This window comes from Austrofundulus limnaeus, unplaced genomic scaffold (assembly GCF_001266775.1).
Source record: "Austrofundulus limnaeus strain Quisiro unplaced genomic scaffold, Austrofundulus_limnaeus-1.0 Scaffold353, whole genome shotgun sequence".
In the NCBI taxonomy this organism is placed as follows: Eukaryota; Metazoa; Chordata; class Actinopteri; order Cyprinodontiformes; family Rivulidae; genus Austrofundulus; species Austrofundulus limnaeus.
Genome location: NW_013952755.1, coordinates 153,525 through 174,991, shown reverse-complemented (window position 1 = coordinate 174,991; position 21,467 = coordinate 153,525). Strand labels below are relative to the sequence as shown.

The window sequence follows — 21,467 nt, the reverse complement described above, 5'->3', positions numbered from 1 at the left end:
ACCCAGGTTCTGTTAATGAGCAGAACCTCCACAGAACCCAGGTTCTGTTAGTGAGCAGAACCTCCACAGAACACACAGGTTCTGTTAATGAGCAGAACCTCTGCAGAACCCAGGTTCTGTTAGAGAACACTTTCTCAGAAAAATCTTTTAAACTTTAAAAATCTGCACCATGAAGTTCTAAAACATCTGGTTGATCAGAATCACATGCGGTTCTGTTCGGCTCGGTTCTGTTAGGTGTGGAGCTGCAGGCCTTGTGTCGCAGTAAACCGAACTCTGACCCAGATCTCAGGCCCTTCTCGTGAACCCGTCCTCGGACAGAACACCTGCCGGTTCGGGGGGCTCACCTGGCTGGCTTTATGGAACTGCTTCTTCATCCCGGAGACAGACATGTTCGGACCCGGTACCGACGGTCCGGATCAGATTCTAGTGTGGCCCCGCAGGGAGTCTGACCGGAAGCAGGACCGGAAACTGAGACCGGAAACAGCTGAATGAATAAAAGCAGAAAAATGTCTCTGATTTATGAGTAAAATGTTCCGACCCGCAGGGAATTATGTTCATTTTTATATAATTAGAAAGTTTTCATTATAAGAATTTTAATTCATTCTGTTTATAAAATGTTAGAAGATATTTTAAATGAATGGTTTTAAGTCATTTAAATTAGTTTTAACTAAATTCTTTATTCTAAGCTTTTTGTTTGTTATAATAAATGTTAATTAATCCATCAATACTGGTTATATTTACCTCATTAGTTTTTAAATGTTTATATTTTTCATTCATATTTATTTGTCTTATTTTTCGGGTCTTTTCCTGTCTGTTTACAGTGAGTCAGGACTACATTTCCCATCAGGCTTAGCGGAAACTTTCCCGCGTCACGTGCCAACATGGCTGCCGGCGTCTATGGGCAAGATTTCTCCAACCTGGAGCTTCTTCTAAAGGTTTTTAACCGTTTATTTTTAAACCCGCTGATTAAAAATTAGATTTAATGTTTTATTAGAAACTGATCAATAAAATAAAACCGATAAAATATAAATAAATCTGATTTGTTTGTTTAAATCAGCTGTAATCAGTCGGTGTGTTTTTTATGTGAAACTCAGGTTTTAGCTAAATGTGCTTTTTATAAGCTGCTATTTAGTTTAGTTCACTTAATTATTCACAACATTTTCAGGATATCTGCAGGACATCTGTGTTGTAGTTTGTTTGTTTGTTTGTTTGTTTGTTTGTTGACTGTAGCTGGTTCTTGTCTGCAGGCTCCGTCCAAAGATGCAGTGAGAGACGTTTGTGTCCAGAGTCACAGAGACGCTTCCAGTCGTTGGCTGATAGAAAATACTGCAGCTACTTTCAGCATATCTGCAGCTGAGGCTGCTCAGGTAACTCACACACCTGTCATGTCTCACACCTGTCATGTCTCACACCTGTCATGTCCCACACCTGTCTAAACCTGTCATGTCCCACACCTATCCCACACCTGTCATGTCCCACACCTGTCCCACACCTGTCATGTCCCACACCTGTCATGTCCCACACCTGTCTAAACCTGTCATGTCCCACACCTATCCCACACCTGTCATGTCCCACACCTATCCCACACCTGTCATGTCCCACACCTGTCCCACACCTGTCATGTCCCACACCTGTCCCACACCTGTCATGTCCCACACCTGTCATGTCCCACACCTATCCCACACCTGTCATGTCCCACACCTGTCATGTCTCACACCTGTCATGTCCCACACCTGTCATGTCCCACACCTGTCCCACGCCTGTCTCACACCTGTCCCACACCTGTCCCACACCTGTCATGTCTCACACCTGTCTCACACCTGTCATGTCCCACACCTGTCATGTCCCACACCTGTCATGTCCCACACCTGTCATGTCTCACACCTGTCATGTCCCACACCTGTCATGTCCCACACCTGTCATGTCCCACACCTGTCTAAACCTGTCATGTCCCACACCTGTCCCACACCTGTCATGTTCCACACCTGTCATGTCCCACACCTATCCCACACCTGTCATGTCCCACACCTGTCTAAACCTGTCATGTTCCACACCTGTCATGTCCCACACCTGTCTAAACCTGTCATGTCCCACAGCTGTCATGTCCCACACCTGTCATGTCCCACACCTGTCATGTCTCACACCTGTCATGTCCCACACCTGTCTCACACCTGTCATGTCCCACACCTGTCATGTCTCACACCTGTCATGTCCCACACCTGTCATGTCTCACACCTGTCATGTCTCACACCTGTCATGTCCCACACCTGTCATGTCTCACACCTGTCATGTCTCACACCTGTCATGTCTCACACCTGTCATGTCTCACACCTGTCATGTCTCACACCTGTCTCACACCTGTCATGTCTCACACCTGTCCCACACCTGTCCCATCTCATGACTCTGTCCCTCAGCTGGTGCGGTCCCTCCACCTGCTGTCACATCACGTGGTGTTCCAGAACCTGACGTCCCCGGAGCAGATCCTGGCCGTCTTCCCTGAGTCCTTTCACTCCAGTCTGAAGAACCTGATCACTAAGATCCTGCTGAAGACCAGGTCAGTGTTTACAGGACCGGCTCATGTTTCTCTCTCACTTTGTAAAATCACTTCCATCCTGTTTAATTGATGACCTCGTTAACTTCAGTTGTTGATGACATCATCAGGTGTTGTGGGACATGATACCATGGTCACGTGTCCTTTGCTCTTTTTCAGTCCAGCCTGGAGGACAGAAGCTCTCAGTAATCAAAGTGAGTCTGAGGTTTACTGTCAGGTTCTGGTTCTGGTCCGGTTCTGTCGGGCCTGTTGGCTGGACGCTCAGTGAAAAGTGTTCTGATCCAACCTTCAAGTGTTTCAGTCTAGAACTCTGTGAGCTTCTGACCCGGTGTTTGTGTGTGCAGTCTCCCTCCCTCAGCTGAAGGACCTGAACTGGAGAGTGGACCTGGTGTCCGGCTCGGACTCGCTCAGCCGGGTGGCGGTGCCGACCTGCTTGGTTCAGCTGAAGGTAAGAACCAGAACCTCGGGGTACAAAGACTCGTGTGGGTTTTTCTCATTGAGAACAGGATCGATGAACCGGGTCGAGCTTCTTCCTGTCAGTTGACCCGTCTGTTTTCAGGTGGAGGATCCGTGTCCACCAGCAGGAGGGGACCCGGTGTCCACGGTGACCGTGGAGCTGAGCAGGGAGTCTTTGGACACGATGCTGGACGGTCTGGGACGGATCAGAGACCAGCTGTCCGTGGTGGCCGGGAAGTGAGACGGTCTGCAGATGTGGACCCGTGACAGCAGCTGGTTCCAACTCTGCAGAACAGGAAGAACTTCCTGGAGCATTGTTGTAATTATTGAGAGGTTTTGTTTGTATAAGTGTTGTCTTTTATTCGTAAAATTGTTTTGTTTTCATTTCTACTAAATAAAAATCATCTAATAAAGTATTTCAGCAGAACCAGTTAGTTTTATTTACATGAAGGTTCACCCTCAACAGACCAGCAGCTTTTATTTTGAAAGGCTCCTCTGCAGAAAATTACAAGTACATTGTTATTAACCTATCCTCACCTAAAGTTATTTAACTAAACAATGGTTTGAAATTTATAAGTCTGTGTAAACACACATAAGGTATTACAATCATACTATGGTTTATTATCATTAAATTAGTCAAAAAATTGGAGCTCGGATTTGGAAAACTATCACTTTTGGGGATTTATGATAAACTTTAAGTGAAAGAATAATTTCTGTTCCCTATGGAATTATCTATAAAATCTGAAAGTCTAATTATTCAGATGTTTCCACTGGTGGTTCAGGGTGCACTGTGTCAAAACATACTGTAACATGTCTACAGCAGTAAAACCAGAGTTGTAAAGTAACTAAGTACAAATACTTTGTTACTGTACTTAAGTAGATTTTTTTGATTATCTGTACTTTACTTGAGTAATTATTTTTCAGCGTACTTTTTACTTCTACTCATTACTTTTTTACACAATTATCTGTACTTTCTACTCACTACATTTTTTAAAAAGGTAAGAAGTATAAAGTTGTTACTCCTGTTTTATTCAGAGTTATTACTTTAAAAATCCTCTCCTGATAAACTGTGTCTCCTATAGAGTGAATTTAATTGTGTTTGGATGAGAAGTATAAATATATACCATTCTGACACACTATTAGCTTGTACACAACCCATCACAGCTGCACGCTGTTAGAAAATATAGTTTTTGGAGAAGTCACCTCCCAATAAATGTCATTTTGTAAAATCTAACTGCTCACTTTTACTCAGTACTTTTACTTTTAATACTTAAGTAGATTTTGTGTCAGAGATTTACTTTTGATACTTAAGTACAAAACATATCAGATACTTTAAGACTTTTGCTCAAGTAATATTTTTAGAGAAGACTTTAACTTTTACCAAAGTATTTTTATGATAAGATACTTGTACTTTTACTSAAGTAATATTTTTAGAGAAGACTTTAACTTTTACCAAAGTATTTTTATGATAAGATACTTGTACTTTTACTCAAGTGTCACTTTGAGGTACTTTATACAACAATGAGAAAAACTAAAAAAAGAGTTCACAGTTCAGAAATGAGTTTAATAATAATTTATAACTGAATATTATTAATAGATTTTTAATTTGTAAGATAATGCAGGTTCCAGGTTGTTTTTCCTGCAGGAGCTGGTCCACAGCATCTTCTCGTACACGCGCGCCGTAAACAGTTCCCAGGACGTGCGCGTTCCCGCGACCCGAGAGCGGGAAGTCGGCGCCATCTTTTTCCCTTAACCTTAACTTCACTGTTTTTCTCTTCAGGAATTCGTAAATTTCAACAGGAAGGTAAGAAACAAATAAAAAAATAACAAGAAACACAACTCACGATTATAAGACGAAGAGGTTTATACCTTTACAGTTTATAATCTTGAGATGTGTTTCTCTTTCAGCTTCGAGCTAAATCATTTAGCGTCGGAGGCTAATGTTAGCATCAACTCGATTTTTGTATCTTACAGGTAAAAGCAGGTTTGAGAAATGGCAACAGGTAGAAAACAGATGAAGAAGAAACACCTGGAGGAAAAAACGGATAAAAAAGTGTTTGAGTTTACTGAAGAAGATGAGAAAAAGGAGCTGAGTGGGTCAGAGGACGAGGTCAGAGAAGGTATGCTAGCTAAGCTAACTACACAGGTGAATAAGCTCACTATAAGCTAACTATGCTAACTGCAGGTTTATTTCTTTATTTTTATATACAATCAACTTCACAAAGGTACCATAACGTAGACATTGTGTATTCACAACATACAAAAAAAGGAAAAGAAAACATAATGAACAACAGGCAAGCTAAGCTAACTACAGGCTGAAGTGGGGTTCTGACAGGAAAGTAAATCAATTTAAATTTATTTTCTGCTTTTTTTTAAACTTAACTTTTTACTTCTAACCCAATTCTAAGTACAGCTGAACGACTCTGTTGATTGTATCTTAGGTTACAAACCTTTGTAACACTATAGTTTATCTGTAACAGGTTAAGTCTAACTTTTAATTAATTTAAATATCTGAAGATGAAACTCCAATCGTGAACAAAGTGGCGAAGAAGAGACCTGCAGCTGAGTTTGAGGAGGAGGGCATCACCTGTGCAGTGGGGTATGTGTCACTCTTTCATCATGAAACATCACAGCTATTTTGTTTAAATGTTCAAAGAAAACGACTAAACAAATACTTAAGGAAATACAGTCAAATTATAATAGTTGTGAGAAAGCCAGTAATAATTTTGATGTATTTCTTTTCTGTTTTCACTGATTCAGAAACGAGGTTCACTCCATGTTGGAGAAATTTGGGGGTAAGCAGTTTTAAAATGTGCTCTTATGTTTCACACTGATCAAATAACATTTAAACATTATTTGTGTTTGTATTCGGTGTGTTTCTCTGTCAGCCTGCAGCCTATATGTTACAAGTGGATTTATAGTTTTATTTGGTGTTTAAAGCCCGTCTACTGGTTTGTTCCAGCTGACATCAGCAAGGTGATGCAGGCCAAGAAGAAGCGCCTGGAGTCTCTGACAAAAACCTACATGAAGGGAAGTCAGCACAAACTGGAGCAGCTGTGGAACAACTATCAAGGACAACGGTAGGTTCAGGAGATCTCACAGAACAAACGTTAAAACCAGGAGCTCAGAGAAGGTCAGACGTGTGTTGGATGTGTGTGTGTGTGTGCAGGAAGAAGATGACTCAGCAGTATTCTCAGCAGGTTTCCTCAGCGCTGCAGCAGTGGGAGACTGAAGCCCAAAGAGCCGAGGAGCAGGAGGAGAAGCTCAACGTCAGTTTACTCCTCTGGTTGTTTGATTTGAAAGTTCCTGCTGCACAGAGCAGCTCCTCTGAGTTGATCATACAGATGATCCTGCGTCCCGCCACACCACCTAACTTTTCTACAGCGAGAGGGGGAAATGTTGAGGATTTATTCTCTCTATACGTGTGTTAAAACTTTATAATTTCTTCATTTTATTTTGAACTCCTCCTGCTCAGGTGTGTCTGCACTCACAGCCCTGTGGACACAGGTGTGATGATGTAACTGATGACAGGACAGTAGAGGGAACATTTCTGCTGTAGACCAACTTCATATCATTTCTACTGTCTATCACATATACTGCTCAGCCCTACAATATAAACAAAACTAATAACTATAATATTAATTTAATTCGTTTATGATTATTATTGTTTTAAATTACAATAATCATGGTGAAAACATCTCATTAGATAAGTTTTTGTATTTAAATTAATGTCTAGAAATCATCTGGGGACCCTCACTTGATGTTTTGTGACCCACAAAAGGGTCCCAACCCCAACTTTGGGAACCACTGCTCTAGCAGCTAAAACTTTGAGTCAGTTACTTTCAGAGCCCAGAGATGACCCGGAACAGAAAGCCCAGAGAACCATGTGTGGTGTGGGTCCCACTGAGCTCCAGTGTTAGGAGGATTTAGAAACGTGGAAAAACACACAGATGTGATTCAACACAGTGTGACTTTGTGGACGTTTTCAGAGAAATAAACGTTTGTTTTACTCCTCCTGTTGGCAGAATCTGTTCCGACAGCAGCAGAAGATCCTGCAGCAGGCCCGCGTGGTTCAGAACCAGAAACTGAAAACTGTCAAGGAGCTGTACGAGCAGTTTGTGAAGGTGGGAAACCAAAACTCTTCAAAATAAAAACTTGTTAGATGAGTTCAGATGACAGGAAGTGTAGTCCTCTGTGTTTTTAAATGAGTAGTTCCATCCAGAGGTGGTGGATGTAAACGTCCTGCTGGACTGAAGGTCCTGCTTGTGTCTCTGCAGAACACGGAGGACCTGGAGAAGAACCACGAGACGTTCCTGCAGGGGGCGCAGCAGGAGCTGAGGAAGGAGATGGCCGCCCTGCAGAAGAAGATCCTGATGGACACGGTGCGTTCAGGCCCACTTTTCACGCTTCTGACAGGAAATCATTGGCTTAAAACCTGACGTTGTGTTGTTGTTGTCTGTTTCCATAGCAACAGCAGGAGATGACCACAGTCCGCAAGTCCCTGCAGTCCATTCTTTTCTAACCTGCTGTCACCACAGAGACAGTTCCAGATGTTCCTGATGTTTGTTTTAGAAACATTTTAAGAGTTCATCTTCATGCTTCTTTATTTTGATAAAAGCAAATTATTTTGTAGGTGTTTTATGTCAGTTTGGTTCAGTTAAATTCAAAATAAACAAGTTGTTTGTACACGTTTTTGTCTTTTGTTGTTTACTGGGTGAACAGCTGGTTTAAAAAACGTTTCAACCTTCATGTAATTATTACTATTTTTTACTTGTACAAATTTTAATTAAATCCGAACTTGCTCTGATAAAAGCAAAGATAAGTTAAAGGAAAATGGTTTTAAATAAAGAAAAACAGCTGAATAAGTTCATGAAGTAAAGAGAGTGATCTGGGAGCTTCTGAAAACCAAAACTGATAAAATATTTATTATTTTTACATGAATTATACACAAAAGCTGTTTTTCCCAGCAAAACACTGGTTTTGTAAATAAAAACAAAAATAAAATTATAAATTATGTCACTGTTTCAGCTCTATTTTCTGTCAGACTTCATTAAAAAACAGCTTTATAAATGAGGCGATAAATAATTCAAATGATAATTTTTAGATTTTAAATTTAATCCGAATGAATTTACATTATTTGTCTTTACAAACAAATATAAGATTCAGCATGAACAAATAATGAATAAAATAGACTAATTGTTTTTTATAAATGTGATGTGAACAAAAATGTTCGGGACATTTCTGGATGACGTCACAAGTTTATCTTATTTTGAAAGGGAAGTGTCGGTACTTTTTCTGAAAAAAACCGGAAGTTTTGTGTTTATTGTGAAAGGATTCTTGAGCAGCAGGTCAACATGAGAGTGTCCGTTAACAAACCAAGAAAAGGCTGAAGTTTGAAGGTAAACCTGTTTTATTTCGCGGTTATATTTTCAGTGAACAAGAACGAGCCGGTTTTATTTACTCAACGTGTTTTTCTGTCGTGTTTGTGTTTCAGAGGCTAACTTAGTTAGCATGTTTGCTAACTGAGCTAACTCACCGGAGCCGGTTCTTGTGGGTTCGGACTCCGTTTAAAACTAAACTTTCTTCAATGGACTAAGATGCTAATTCGGGTTCAATTAAGCTCAGATTCAGTTAGCTGATTCTGTCTGTTCAAATGGGCCGTTCTTCATCATCTTCATCATCATCATGTTGATTTGAGTCCGGATCAGGACTTTCTAATCCGTTTTTGGGACCAGGTATCCGTTCAGGAGGAGGCCATGGCTGACGGGATCACTTCCAGTCCCTGTTCGTCAGAACCGGACAGTCCAATAGGTCTGAACCGAGGATGCTTGCTGAGGCCTGGAGAAGATCAGGACCTGGACCAGGACCTGACCTGGCTCGTCCCGGAAACCCCCAGGTACTGATGTTTCACTTTCACACACCTGTGGACAGGTGCAGAGGTGTTTCAGTCTCACACACGGATACATTGGGATCAGTTGTTTCATGTTCGGACTGATGTTTGTTTGTTTGTTTGTTTGTTTGTTTGTTTGTTTGTTTGTTTGTTTGTTTGTTTGTTTTTCAGCCCTCAGCTCAGGACGCGGAGGAGACGTTGTAACATGGAGACACGCAGCAGCTCTGTGAGTTTCTGTGGTCATGATAACAAATGTTCGATGATTAATTGTCTCAGAAATGATTGCGATGAACGTGGTGACCATTTTAATATGACGACAACAGAGTAATAATGTAAGTACCTCCTCAAAGATCAATAAACTTTAATTTTTAAAAGAATGTTTAACAAAGTGGACTCTCAGTCTCTAACAACAAATGAACTTGAGTAAAAAAAAAACAAAGAACAACTAAATGTAAATTAAACACCACACACACCTGAAACAGTAAATAAACAAAGAGCAGCATGTCTTTAGAGACGTCTGTGAGTGTGTCCCACTTTGTGCTTCTCTTTTTGTGCGTCGCTCATCGGTTGAAGTCTCTGGTCATTGTGGACTGTCGAAGGCTGAGACGACTCGTCACTTTTAGTTTTTTCCCCAGCAGAGAAAACTGCATCGGATGATTATAATTTAGGTGCAGATGCAAGTTTGTGCTATTTTTAGTTGCTATTTTTTTTTACAACAAATCTGACACATCGGCTCGTACAGGTTAGTGTTTCACCACAGCCGTTGGGTTAGAGTCCAAGTGTCCCACACTGCAGCTGTCGTGTTCGGCTTTGAAACCAACTCCACTTTTCAGAATCCCAACAACGTTTCTTTAGGCCCTGTTTACATGAGACCAGTCTGTAAATGCTCATGTTTACTGGGACAAATATACAAAAATAATCACCTGTTTACATGGAACTGCTGCAGTAATGTAGCAGGCAGGGTTGCCAAATGGGATATAATAATGTGTTTTTGGTGTTCCTTTAAAAAAGAGAGATATGTTGTGTATATATCTGACTCAGTCAGTCATATACGCTGAGTGACAGTGTTGTGAGATAAGATGTGTTGTGTTTGGTGAAAATATGCACGGGAAAATAGCTGCAAATTTTTTTGTTTGTTTTTATTTGTCAACCCTGACGTGGCTCTCGCTCATGCTCTGATTGTGCAGCAGCTTCATGATCACAGAACGTCTGAACCTGGGGAACAAACTAAAGTTCGACTGGAACTGGGATTATTTTTGTGTTTTTCCTAAAAGCTACAAAGTGAAACAGAAAAACACTCTGCTGTCGGCTGTTTGAGCATGCGCACTTTCACAGCTGCGGGGGGGGGCTTCTCACCTCCACGGGGGTGGGGTGTTACTGAAAAGTTCCACAGAAAACAGGAGAGGGAGGGGTCAGTCGAGCACAGAGGGAGAGACGAAACTAAACAAAATGATCGTCCTCATTTTTTTATCGATCTCAGAATAATTTATCACGTGATTAATTGATTTATTGACTATTGTGACAGGCCTAAAGCTGGAAACATACTCCCTCCTTGTGACTAAAACAAGCAACCATCTCTATGAAAACAAGCCCAAAATAAGCCCAACTGGCAAAATGGAGGTCAACTATAACAGTATTGTGTAAACGTTTACATTTATTATTGCATTACACAAAAGCAACAGCAAAATTATGATAAAAATTACCATAAAAATGAACTGTAATGGTTTGAATAATTTAAATTATTTTACTAACCTATACTTTTAAACTCTGATCATAAGAAAAGTGTATTTTGCAGCAAAAAGACAACAAAAACTCCCAAAAATCTTTGTGCGCTCTTTTTTCCCTCACTCATATTTTCCTGACTTACTGCAGCTCGTTCTCACTCTGTTTTTGTCACTTTTATATCCAGATGTGAAGTTTTTTGCTGATATGTCAAAAAATTGGCTCTGGCTCATATTGTTCTCTCAACTCAATTCATGCAATTTAATCAGCAAATTCCAAACAAATCAATATTTACTGTATTGTACTGTCTGTGCACCACCTGTGTAAAATGTCCCAGTCTGTTAAATCGAGCGCACCAGTCCTCACTGTGTTTTAGAAGATTTGTTCCCTGAATCATTCAGTTCATTTAATGCATGTAATATATTAATAACAATAACACTAATAATTATTATATTAATTATAGTCACAGAGGGGATAATATGTTGATGTACATATTGCTATTTTATTTTTATTTTTTTACTTTAATCTCCTCAGAACAGACCAGCCCTACACACGTACCCCCCCCCCACACACACACACACCTGTGCAGCTCACTCGCTCTCGTCACTTTTTCTCTCCTCCTCAGTCTGTTAAAATAAATGCAGCATGTGTTCATTTGTTTCCATGTGTCTTCACTCAAATAATATCCATTAGCTTAGAGAAACTAGTTTCCTCCAAGTTACTGTCTCTTTAAGAGTGAGAGTCACACAAGCACAGTGATCTGACACGGTGCCACTACGGTTCGTTCAGACTCAGTCAGGCAGTCGAGTGACTCAGTAGCTGTGTTTCCATTGACCATGAAAATGCGCAAATTAGAATTTCAAAAATAAATTTGCTCAATTGAAACACGTCAATTTTGGGGGGAAAATGACGTTTTTCAACAAAATGTTTTTGCACTAGGATGAGGTGGTTTTTCAGTCGTATCGAAATTGGCGTTTTTGGCAAAACTGCAATGGAAACGCTTTTTTCACATCACAGGAGTCACGTGATCAACAACCGGCTGTTTCTACTGGTGAAAAAGACGATGATGAAGAAGATAACAGGAAGTAGAAGTAGTAGTAATATCACAGAAGTAGTAAAAGAAAGTAGTAAACTCATCGACTACAATTTCACAAAAACACTGCATACATAGCCGCTCTCAGGTATGACAGGCTTGTCTCTGGAAAGATGGAAGATGGAAGGATGAGCGCTAGTGTCGTGGTAGCAACATGCTATGTGTTTACATCCATCGCTGCCATGTTTGTAATGACTTATCATGAGAACAAACGTATTCACATGACTTTAAGAACATTTCTTACTTAATGGAAACACTGCAGTTGTGAAACTGTGTTTTTTTACATTAACAGAATATCAAAGTTTTGTGCACATTTGCAATGGAAACCCAGCTACTGTGTGTTTCTGGACCTCAGGTGGCGCCGGCCGGCTCTGCAGAACCGGATCGACCCGTCAGCAGCAAGGGGAACGTTTCACGTAAACCCAAACGCCGGCGTCTGGTGGAGCCAAGCGCCAGCTTCGTTCCCGCCTCCTGCCTGCAGACTTTTCCTCTGGGGAACTGGGTGGAAGCCCCCTCCTCATCTTCATCATCAGCCCCCTCCTCCTCCTCCTCCTCCCACTCGCCACAGTCCATCCTCATGTGGAGGCAGGCCCAGACAAAGGCTCCGCCCTCCCCCTCACCTGCCGCAGCGTCCGGCTCCGACTCTCTGACCTTCCTCACCGATGAGGAGAGAAGATGGCTGAACGGCGAGGACTTCTCACCAGGTGAGAAAGCACTTCCTGTTCAGACTCTGAGCTCTGACGCAGGCAGCTGGTTTCTGATTGGTCGTTTCTGCCGCAGCAGTGGCGGCGGAGCAGATCGTCATCAGCGACGATGAAGAGGCGGTGGTCCGCTCGCTGCAGCTGGAGGCAGATGAGGCTCTGGCTCGAAGCCTACAGGTAGGAGCTTCATCCCAACACGGACAGCTCACCTGAGCAGGTGGGACCAACTTCCTGTTTGTGTCTGCAGGCTCAGTTTGATCAGGAGGAGTCACACAGCAGATATCATCATCATTTTCATCATCATCATCATCAGAGCGACCCGACTGTGAGACAAATGCTGATGTGTTTTTTTAAAAGCAGATACAATTTAAAACTGTTCCTGTTGGATCGGGTGGTTCTGGGTGGTTCTCAGGAGGTTCTGGTTCTAGTTTCAGTTTTACTCGAGGCCCAGTTGGATGTCCCAGGTTCTGGCTTCTGTCTCTCCTCTGGTGAGCCTGGAGGACGGTAAGACCTTCGTTCATCACTCAGAGCTCTCCTGTAGTCTGATGGCGTCTTATCAGCTTGTCGGTGTTTCCTCCATTGATATATATTACTGGAGTGGGCGTGGCTAGCACTGATATATATTACTGGAGTGGGCGTGGCTAGCACTGATACATATTACTGGAGTGGGCGTGGCTTGTATTGATATATTGATATACTGTATATACACTGCTCAAAAAAATAAAGGGAACACTAAAACAACGCACGCTAACTCCATTGAGGAGCTTCAACAAAATGAATGGAGGTCAGTGGACTGTGAGGCGTCTTCCTGATGAAAAACTCTTATAAATTTATTATTTCTTATTGATTTTTACAAACTGTGGTTCAAAATGAAGCTGTGGAAATTGTTGTAACAAAGTATTTAAGATAAGATAAAACTTTATTGATCCAGCTGTGGGAAAATTTGCACATTACTGCAGCTCAATACAGGAGAGGGTGAGAAGAATAAAAAAGATGAATAAAAGAAAAACAAAAAACACAATACACGTGATATTATATAATAATGTACATATACCAATGCACATGTACATAAACACATGCATATACATATATACTGTATAGTACAGTGAATGTGTATTAAGGTACATATTTGTATAAATTATATATTATGTTATTATATATATTACAATATATTTTTATTATAGTATATATTTTATATTATTATTATATGCATATATTTGTACCATTTGTTTGTTTATAAAGTGTTTGTTTTCACTGCGCTACATTCTGCTCATTGATTTCAGTGGTTAGCTTTAGCATTAGCTTATTGTATAAAAATCCCCCTTGTGAAGCCACGCCCAGGTCATGTGACGCCCAATCCAGTAATTTATATCCATGGTTTGCACAGATCTGATTGGTCAGGCCAGGCGATGGGGGCGGGGCAGAAGGAGGAACAACTCACCAGAGTTTTCAGACGATCTTCAGGGAAACAACTACGAGGTGAGGAAGAGCCCTGAGTGTCAACTCTTCTTCTTCTCAGTTTAAACTCAGTTTGTCGTTTGGTTCTGATGAAAAGAACCGCAGGTCCGGTTTAAACCCAGCAGAACCTGCTCACACGTGTCCTCTGGGTTCTCTCAGGCTCTCCTGGACTTCGAGGAGCGTCAGGGCGCCGTCGTGTCCAAGAAGATGTCCCGCAGGGAAATCCAGAGGTTTCCCACCAAAACCTTCCGCTCTGCGACCAGCGGGAACCCGCAGTGAGTCCGGCAGCGGCTCGGGTCAGAACCGAACCTCTGCGTCTGAGACGAGAGTTTAATGTCCCGCTCTGTGATTGACAGGTGTCAGATCTGTTTCTGTGACTACGCTGACGGAGAGAAGCTGAGGATGCTGCCCTGTTTCCATGACTACCACATGGGGTGCATCGACCGGTGGCTGAAGGTACGAGCCTGCACCTGAACCTGAACCAGAACCAGAACCAGAACCTGCAGAGGAAAGCAGGGAGATCTGGACCTTTCTGAACCTGAATCTTCAGGGTCTTCAGGAATCGCCTCTTTGCCACAGACCTTCTGTACTGTTTATGCTTCTTACAGGTGCTTTCTGCTATATTCAGATATTTGCTACAAATGTAGCTAAATTTGAGCTGTTATTAGCTAAAGTTGGCTTTTTAAGCTAAACACAGGTTTTTTTGTTGATATTAGAACTTTTTTCTGCTAAATTCAGCAAACTTGTGTTTCTTATGCTTCCTTATGTTAATTAAAGAATGTCCGGCTACATTTTAGCTGTTTAACTGAAAACTTCGGTTGTTTTAGCAATTTTACAAAAAAAAAATCACTTTTATTACTATTATTCTTCTTTCTCTGCTAATTTTACATTTTTTACAACATTTATACCATCTGGATGCTAATTTCAACTTATGGCTGCTAGCTGTTAGCTTTTATGCTAATTTTAGCTGTTTTCTGCTATTTCAGCTGTAGTTCTTTTTTCTACTTTTCCTATGCTATTTTCTGCTTTTTTTCTGCAAGTTTGTGTTGTTTGCTTCTTACAGTTTTTTCCTGCTATATTCAGCTATTTGCTACACATTTAGCTAAATTTTAGCTGTAATTAGCTAAAATGAGCTTTTTAAAGCTAAATACACATTTTCTGTAGATATTAGAACTTATTTCTACTAAGTTCATGGTCTAGATCTAGGAGCTAACGCTAAAAACATCTGTTCCAACAATGGTTCTGATAAAGTTCTGGTTCTGTTTATCGGGTTGGGTTTTTCAGCTGCTTGTTTTCTGTTCAGAGTGAGACCTCTGGCTGTGAGGAACATCTCTGTTCTGTGTTTACAGGACAACAACACCTGTCCCATCTGCAGAGTTAAACTGTCAGACGAGGGCTTGCTGACCCCCACGTCCCTCTGACAGCACGACTCAGCGTTTTACAGCACGACTCAGCCTTTTACAGCACGACTCAGCGTTTTAAAGATCGACTCAGCGTTTTAAAGATCGACTCGGCGTTTTACAACATGACTCGGCATTTTACAACATGACTCGGTGTCTCTGTTATTAATGTTTTTATTCTTTCGGCACTGATGGACTCATGGTGCCGCTTCTTCAGGGCCCGGTTCTACCTCAGGTGTTACTGTTCCTCAGGACCCGGTCTGCCCCGGGTTCTGGGCCGACCCGCAGCTCTGACGCCACCTTTGGTCCAGTCCGAGGGAGAACCTCCTGCTGCTCTCTGATTGGTGGATCAGAACTTGTTCTTCAGGTCCAGTCAGGTTCTTTTTATGTTCATCTGAATTTGTTCAGATTATTCCTTTAAAAACAACAAAGCTTTGATAAAATCGACTTGTTTTTCCACAAACTGTTAAATTTGAATAAAAAGAGTTTAAAACTTTTGATGAGAATCAGTTTGGTTCTGTCGGGTCACTCAGAACCTCAGAGGGATGAGATGGGTTAAAACAAAATTAACCTGTAAAATAACTGAAGAAAGTAAACAAACAAACAAAAAAAAAACCATCTGACATTAGAGAAGAACTGAGTCGCTCCACAGGAAAGATGTTGAGAAGCCATGATGACCAGAGGGTTGAGATATGTCTGTAAGAATGATTTGTTTTTATCTTTCTTAAAATTAAGAACAAAAGAAGCAGAAGACAGATACAAAAAATATAAACATAAATTGAAATGGATTATAAGAAAATGAAGGAATATTACAGTGATTTATCAAGCAAAAGTAGTGGTGATATAAAAACATGGGGAGTAATGAAAAGTGCTTTTAAAAAGCATAAAGTATAATCAGGTATTTCACAACACTTTGTAAAAGATAAGAAACTTTATGATCGAACTGAAATAGTTATAAAGAATTTAATCATTTTTATGTTAATGTTGGTCCAAGTCTCGCTGCTCAAACACTTAAAGCTGATAATGTGACTGAAACAATCAGAAGTTGTGCAAACAGCATCTTTCCTGGTGAAACTGATGAGGAAGAAATAATTAGTATTGTAAAAAAGTTTGTGGATAAAAGATCAAAAGACTGGGTGAACACGTTATTAAGCCCTTTACATAAAAACGTTATTTATCATTTTCAACAGGAACATTTCCAAACATGAAAAAAGAAAAGGTAATTCCCATTTATAAAAATGGTGAGAAATGTATGTTTAGTAATTACAGACCAATATCCTTATTACCAGTTTTCTGAAACCTCAGAGAAGCTATTTGTGATCAGATCAGATCAATTCATCAATAAAAATATTTTAAGTAGCAGTCAGTATGGATTTAGAGCCAATAACTCTACTTCAATGGCGCTTATGGAACTGACAGAACAAATAACAAATGTTATTAATCAAAAACAATACTGTCAGTATTTGTTGAAGAAAACATTCGACACAATTGACCAGAGCATTCTCCTTGAAAAACTAAATAAATATGGGATTAGACCAGCATTAGAATGGATATCTAGTTATTTGGAAAATAGGAAAGTTTGTACAAGTCCACGATGTCAGATCTGAACACTGTAAAATTACATGTGGAGTTCCTCAGGGTTCTATACTTGGACCAAAGTTGTTTATTTTGTATGTGAATAACTTGTTTAGTGTCAGGGCTTTTCAAAAGTGTTTTATTTACAGATACTTTGTTTGGCTAAAGACAGAACGAATGTTAAACCTGCTGATTTGAGGAAACAAACACATAGCTAACCGCTAACATTGAAAGGACCGCTAAATACAGATAAAATTAAAGTTTGAATGATTTAATTACCTTTACAGAACTTGCAGGGTCCAAAATGTTACTGAAATTAGGGTTAAATGTAGATTTGGAATGATAAAAAATAAAGTTTAATTTTCAAGAATCCAGATGTGATAAAGTAGAAAAAGATAAACCCCAGAAATTACTGGAAATTTTTTTTTTTGCTATTTAAACAATATTTTATTTTCACAAAATGTTTTTTATTACATCAAAATTAAAACTGGTAAACAACACTGAACACATTAAATAAACATCTTTAGTTAATCTGCAGGTGTGTTGTGACACTTCCTGCAGCAGGTGAACCGTCTGACCACACCCCCCACAGGTAGTGAAGCAGCAGAGGCTGAGCCCTCCGACAGGTGCCTGACAGACTCGACTCGGGGCTCAGAGAACTCATCAGTAGTCGGCTCGCAGGCGTCGGTTCTCCTCTCTCAGCTTCTTGATCTCCTCCACCAGAGACTCGTTGACTGAATATTTCTCTAACAGACCGTGGATCTCCGTCTGAAACACACACACACACACACACACACACACACACACACACACACACACACGTCACCCAATCTGAGCAGAACCTGATAAAAAGCAGAACCAACAAGGTGTTCTTGTTTCTGAACCAAACAAAGCCTCGGTACCAGCTGGATGTAGAACTGTCGGATCATCTCCACCTGCAGGTTGACGATGTCCAGGTGACAGGAGGTTCTGGACACAAAAACTATTTTTAACTTTAATGAAACAAACTTTTTTTAAAGTTCATCTGATGCTTTTATTTTGAAATGTTCCTTTACTTTTCATAACATTTTAATCTGCAGCCTTTAACGTTAAATCAAGAGTAAAAAAATGAAAATTTAGAAGTTTAAAAAGTTGTTTTTATGAATAATATCTTGAAATGTAATAAAACTTAGAAAAAAAAAATCTGGAAGCAGTTTTCTGAGCAGAGTCTTGGTTCTGGATCTTAGACCTGACTCCTCAGGTAGGTGGGGTCTGACGAACCTGAACTCCTCCAGGGTCTCGTGGATCATGTTCTGGATGAAGTGGGTCTGCAGGGGCGTCAGTGGGGTGGCTCCGCCCTGTCCCACCACGTCTGCGATGTTCTGGGACAGTGAGGACACGGCCGCCGCCGCCGCAGCTGGACCTGAAGCTTCAAACAGAACCGGGACATCAGAGACTCCAGGACCAGGACCTGACCTGCTGTCACCATGGAAACAGGGCTGTACCTGCTGCGGTGGGGGGCGGAGTCGTGAAGACAGGTGAGTCGTAGCTCAGCTGGGACTGGACGCCGTTCGCTCTGCAGAGGCTGGGCTCGGGGGTTAAGAAGGGTGGGGCCGGCTGATACTGATTGGTTTGTTGGGATGTGATGGGCGGAGTCTGAGCCTCGCCCTCCAGACCGGACCCACCGGACTGTCGGACCACAAAGAAAAAATTACTTTAACTTCAGTTCAGATGTTGGACTTCCTGTCAGGGGTCAAAGGTCATCACCTTTTCAGGCTCAGCGCTGATTGGCTCCTCCTCCCTGATCGGAGGCGGGGACTGGAAGACGGACAGGTGGCTGTAGCTCCGCCCTGCAGACGCCCCCAGAGGTGTCCTCCACTGGGATCCTGGACCTGAGTCTGAGAAACCACCACACCTGTCAGCAGACTTTTAAAGTAACTAAGTACAAATACTTTGTTACTGTCCTTAAGTAGAATTTTTGTGTATCTGTACTTTACTTGAGTAATTATTTTTCAGCATACTTTTTACTTCTACTTCTTACATTTTTTTAAAAAGACAAGAAGTAGAAAGTTGTTACTTTTATTTCATTCCAGCTTGTTATTGTAAAAAATAAATACTATCCAAATCAATACTTTTACTTTTAATACTTAAGTACAAAAATATCAGATACTTTAAGACTTTTACTCAAGTAATATTCCTAAAGGAGACGTTAACTTTTACCAAAGTAAGTTTTTATAAGATATTTGTAGTTTTACTCAAGTATCACTTTGTGCTACTTTATACAACACTGCCTGTCTCCATGACAACGAACAAACACCTCAGTTACCAGCAGAACCTGGAGGTCCTAAAAGCTGCTGGGTCAGGTTAGACCTGTCCAGGTGTCTCTCTGATGGACAGAAACCTGTCCAGGTGTCTCTGTGTTGGACAGAAACCTGTCCAGGTGTCTCTGTGATGGACAGAAACCTGTCCAGGTGTCTCTGTGTTGGACAGAAACCTGTCCAGGTGTCTCTCTCTGATGGACAGAAACCTGTCCAGGTGTCTCTCTGATGGACAGAAACCTGTCCAGGTGTCTCTGTGTTGGACAGAAACCTGTCCAGTTGTCTCTCTGATGGACAGAAACCTGTCCAGTTGTGTTTAATCAGACCTTGTTGAACAAACGTGTCACCACCAGTGAAAGTTTGAGACAAAGTTCTGACCTTCTCGGACCGGGGAGAAGATGTCCAGACTTCCACGTCCAACCAGGTGCTGTCCCTCCCCCTCCCTGGACATCAGGTCCAAACCTGAAACTGTGGAAACACAGAAACACCACCAGTCCAGAACCAGACACACCGTTTAAAGATTTAATGTTCCTGTGAGACAGACGCGACTTCCTGTCTGACCATTGGTTCTCCCAAACGGGGTCTCTCCGGTCTTACCCTGGTTCCCCGGGTCTGGACCTGAAACGATATCAGAACAGAACCAACAGAGAGACACGAGAGACAGAATGATGACAAGGATAGTTTTAGTTTTTATTTTAGACAAAAATCTTTAGAAAAAGAAAAAAAATCTCCAGAGGAGCTCCCCCTGGTGGCCATCAAACAGGAAGCAGTTTATAATTTAATTAAACTCAATATTTAATGATATTTTACATATTTTAATTTCAAAGAGTTCTTTTTATTTAACTTTTCTAAATGAGGCCTTTTAAAAATTAATTCTGGTTTCAGACCTTCACGAGTCGGAGAGAAGATATCCAGACTGTTTCGTCCCACACTGCTGAACTTCTCCACAGGAGGGAGAGGCTCCTCCCCCTGCTGGACCTGAGCCTCAACACTGGCGCCTCCTGCTGGACACACAACTGCACTTATAGAAACATTTTAAAATCTGGACTAAAAAATGGATTTTTGTTTAAAGACAGAAAACCTTTTTTATTTATTGAAATTTACAGGTAATATGAAGGATGATAGTAAGAGTTCTTGTTGTTTGTTGTAGTCCAAAGTGTTTATTTATTTATTTATTTTATTGTGTTTAAAATCAAGATCAAATTTTTTTGACTGAAGGATTTTTATTTTTCTCATCATTTTCCAGAGTTTGTTTTATTTTCATGTTTCTGCTGTAAAGGTCTGTCTGAAGCTGTGTTTGTGTCTGCAACATGATACGACCCACCTGTGCTGGTCACCTGCTGGTGTGGGGCGGGGCCAGTGCTGGAGGCGGAGTCAGAGTGGCTGCTGGGCAGTTTGGAACTGATTCTTTTTGAACTTGAGATTTTGGTGGGTCCCAGTTTACTGGACTGAGGTGGACAAAGATAAAGACAGGATGTTGTTGTTAAAACAAACATTATGTTTTAAATTTGTTGTTATAAATAAATAAATAATAAATAAATAAATAAATAAATAATGCCCGCTCAGTCCTACAGCCTGATGGTACCTTGTGTCGGCTGGTGTTGCTCTGGAAACGCAGGCAGGTGACGGAGGTCTTGTGGGCCACGGTGGTCTTGGTGGGGGTGCTGGTGTTCCTCAGGTCGTACTGGTAGATCTTCCCCTGAGTGGAGCCGACCACCAGACCGGTACCGTCCAACATGAAGTCCACGCAGGTGAGAGGACTCTCCACACGGATCGTCCTCAGGACTCTGCAGAGACAGACAGGTTTTCATCATTCTTTACAAAATTATTTTACTGAAGTTTAAAAGATGCTAAAATTATTTATTGTTAACCTGCAGCTTCAATTCTACAAACACACAAACCTGACAGGAAGTGGACTAAAGTCTTGTGTCCTGACAGGAAGTGGCCTCAGTTCTGAAACAGGAAGTGGACTAAAGTCTTGTGTCCTGACAGGAAGTGGACTAAAGTCTTGTGTCCTGACAGGAAGTGGACTAAAGTCTTTTACCTCTGACAGGAAGTGGACTAAAGTCTTGTACCTCTGACAGGAAGTGGACTAAAGTCTTGTGTCCTGACAGGAAGTGGACTTAAGTCTTTTACCTCTGACAGGAAGTGGACTAAAGTCTTGTACCTCTGAGGAAGTGGACTAAAGTCTTGTGTCCTGACAGGAAGTGGACTAAAGTCTTGTACCCCTGACAGGAAGTGGACTAAAGTCTTGTGTCCTGACAGGAAGTGGACTAAAGTCTTTTACCTCTGACAGGAAGTGGACTAAAGTCTTGTACCTCTGA

At 41.2% G+C, this 21,467-nt stretch overlaps 5 protein-coding genes across 7 annotated transcripts in view; 3 read left to right on the top strand and 2 right to left on the bottom strand.

Annotated features, from left to right (window-relative positions):
• Positions 1 to 479, bottom strand: part of sh3gl3b (SH3-domain GRB2-like 3b) — a 9,579-nt gene extending 9,100 nt beyond the window's left edge. The window contains exon 1 of the mRNA XM_014022994.1: positions 345 to 479. Within this exon, the coding sequence (XP_013878448.1) occupies positions 345 to 389 (45 nt within the window). The 5' untranslated portion in view covers positions 390 to 479. The remainder of the gene's footprint in view (positions 1 to 344) is intronic.
• Positions 480 to 831: 352 nt separating this feature from the next.
• Positions 832 to 3,434, top strand: commd9 (COMM domain containing 9). The gene is made up of 6 exons (XM_014022993.1): positions 832 to 935; positions 1,248 to 1,367; positions 2,415 to 2,554; positions 2,711 to 2,745; positions 2,896 to 2,999; positions 3,111 to 3,434. Exons 1-6 carry the CDS (start codon positions 882 to 884, stop codon positions 3,246 to 3,248), a joined length of 591 nt encoding a protein of 196 aa, XP_013878447.1. The 5' UTR covers positions 832 to 881; the 3' UTR covers positions 3,249 to 3,434.
• Positions 3,435 to 4,722: 1,288 nt separating this feature from the next.
• Positions 4,723 to 7,693, top strand: sycp3 (synaptonemal complex protein 3). Its single transcript, XM_014022992.1, has 9 exons — positions 4,723 to 4,811; positions 4,982 to 5,127; positions 5,525 to 5,606; positions 5,768 to 5,802; positions 5,970 to 6,087; positions 6,177 to 6,276; positions 7,033 to 7,131; positions 7,285 to 7,389; positions 7,476 to 7,693. The coding sequence occupies exons 2-9, from the start codon at positions 5,001 to 5,003 to the stop codon at positions 7,527 to 7,529; spliced, it is 720 nt and encodes a 239-aa protein (XP_013878446.1). The 5' UTR covers positions 4,723 to 4,811; positions 4,982 to 5,000; the 3' UTR covers positions 7,530 to 7,693.
• A 618-nt stretch (positions 7,694 to 8,311) lies between these two features.
• On the top strand, positions 8,312 to 15,769 carry si:ch211-59o9.10 (E3 ubiquitin-protein ligase CIP8). 3 transcript variants are annotated; one of them, XM_014022989.1, is made up of 11 exons: positions 8,312 to 8,406; positions 8,743 to 8,903; positions 9,069 to 9,123; positions 12,068 to 12,416; positions 12,493 to 12,590; positions 12,661 to 12,738; positions 12,842 to 12,917; positions 13,801 to 13,892; positions 14,031 to 14,146; positions 14,228 to 14,327; positions 15,221 to 15,769. In XM_014022989.1, exons 2-11 carry the CDS (start codon positions 8,764 to 8,766, stop codon positions 15,290 to 15,292), a joined length of 1,176 nt encoding a protein of 391 aa, XP_013878443.1. In that variant the 5' UTR covers positions 8,312 to 8,406; positions 8,743 to 8,763; the 3' UTR covers positions 15,293 to 15,769. The 3 variants fall into 3 exon arrangements, with proteins under 3 accessions (XP_013878443.1, XP_013878444.1, XP_013878442.1); XM_014022990.1 differs by having other exon boundaries at positions 8,502 to 8,903; positions 12,496 to 12,590; XM_014022988.1 differs by having other exon boundaries at positions 8,502 to 8,903.
• A 1,499-nt stretch (positions 15,770 to 17,268) lies between these two features.
• nedd1 (NEDD1 gamma-tubulin ring complex targeting factor) overlaps positions 17,269 to 21,467 on the bottom strand; it is a 10,219-nt gene continuing 6,020 nt past the window's right edge. Inside the window, exons 6-15 of the mRNA XM_014022986.1 lie at positions 20,729 to 20,930; positions 20,468 to 20,591; positions 20,031 to 20,144; positions 19,705 to 19,761; positions 19,522 to 19,611; positions 18,593 to 18,723; positions 18,331 to 18,514; positions 18,107 to 18,254; positions 17,749 to 17,815; positions 17,269 to 17,614 (exon numbers count right to left, since the gene is read on the bottom strand). Coding sequence (XP_013878440.1) covers positions 17,510 to 17,614; positions 17,749 to 17,815; positions 18,107 to 18,254; positions 18,331 to 18,514; positions 18,593 to 18,723; positions 19,522 to 19,611; positions 19,705 to 19,761; positions 20,031 to 20,144; positions 20,468 to 20,591; positions 20,729 to 20,930 — 1,222 coding nt within the window. The 3' untranslated portion in view covers positions 17,269 to 17,509. The remainder of the gene's footprint in view (positions 17,615 to 17,748; positions 17,816 to 18,106; positions 18,255 to 18,330; positions 18,515 to 18,592; positions 18,724 to 19,521; positions 19,612 to 19,704; positions 19,762 to 20,030; positions 20,145 to 20,467; positions 20,592 to 20,728; positions 20,931 to 21,467) is intronic.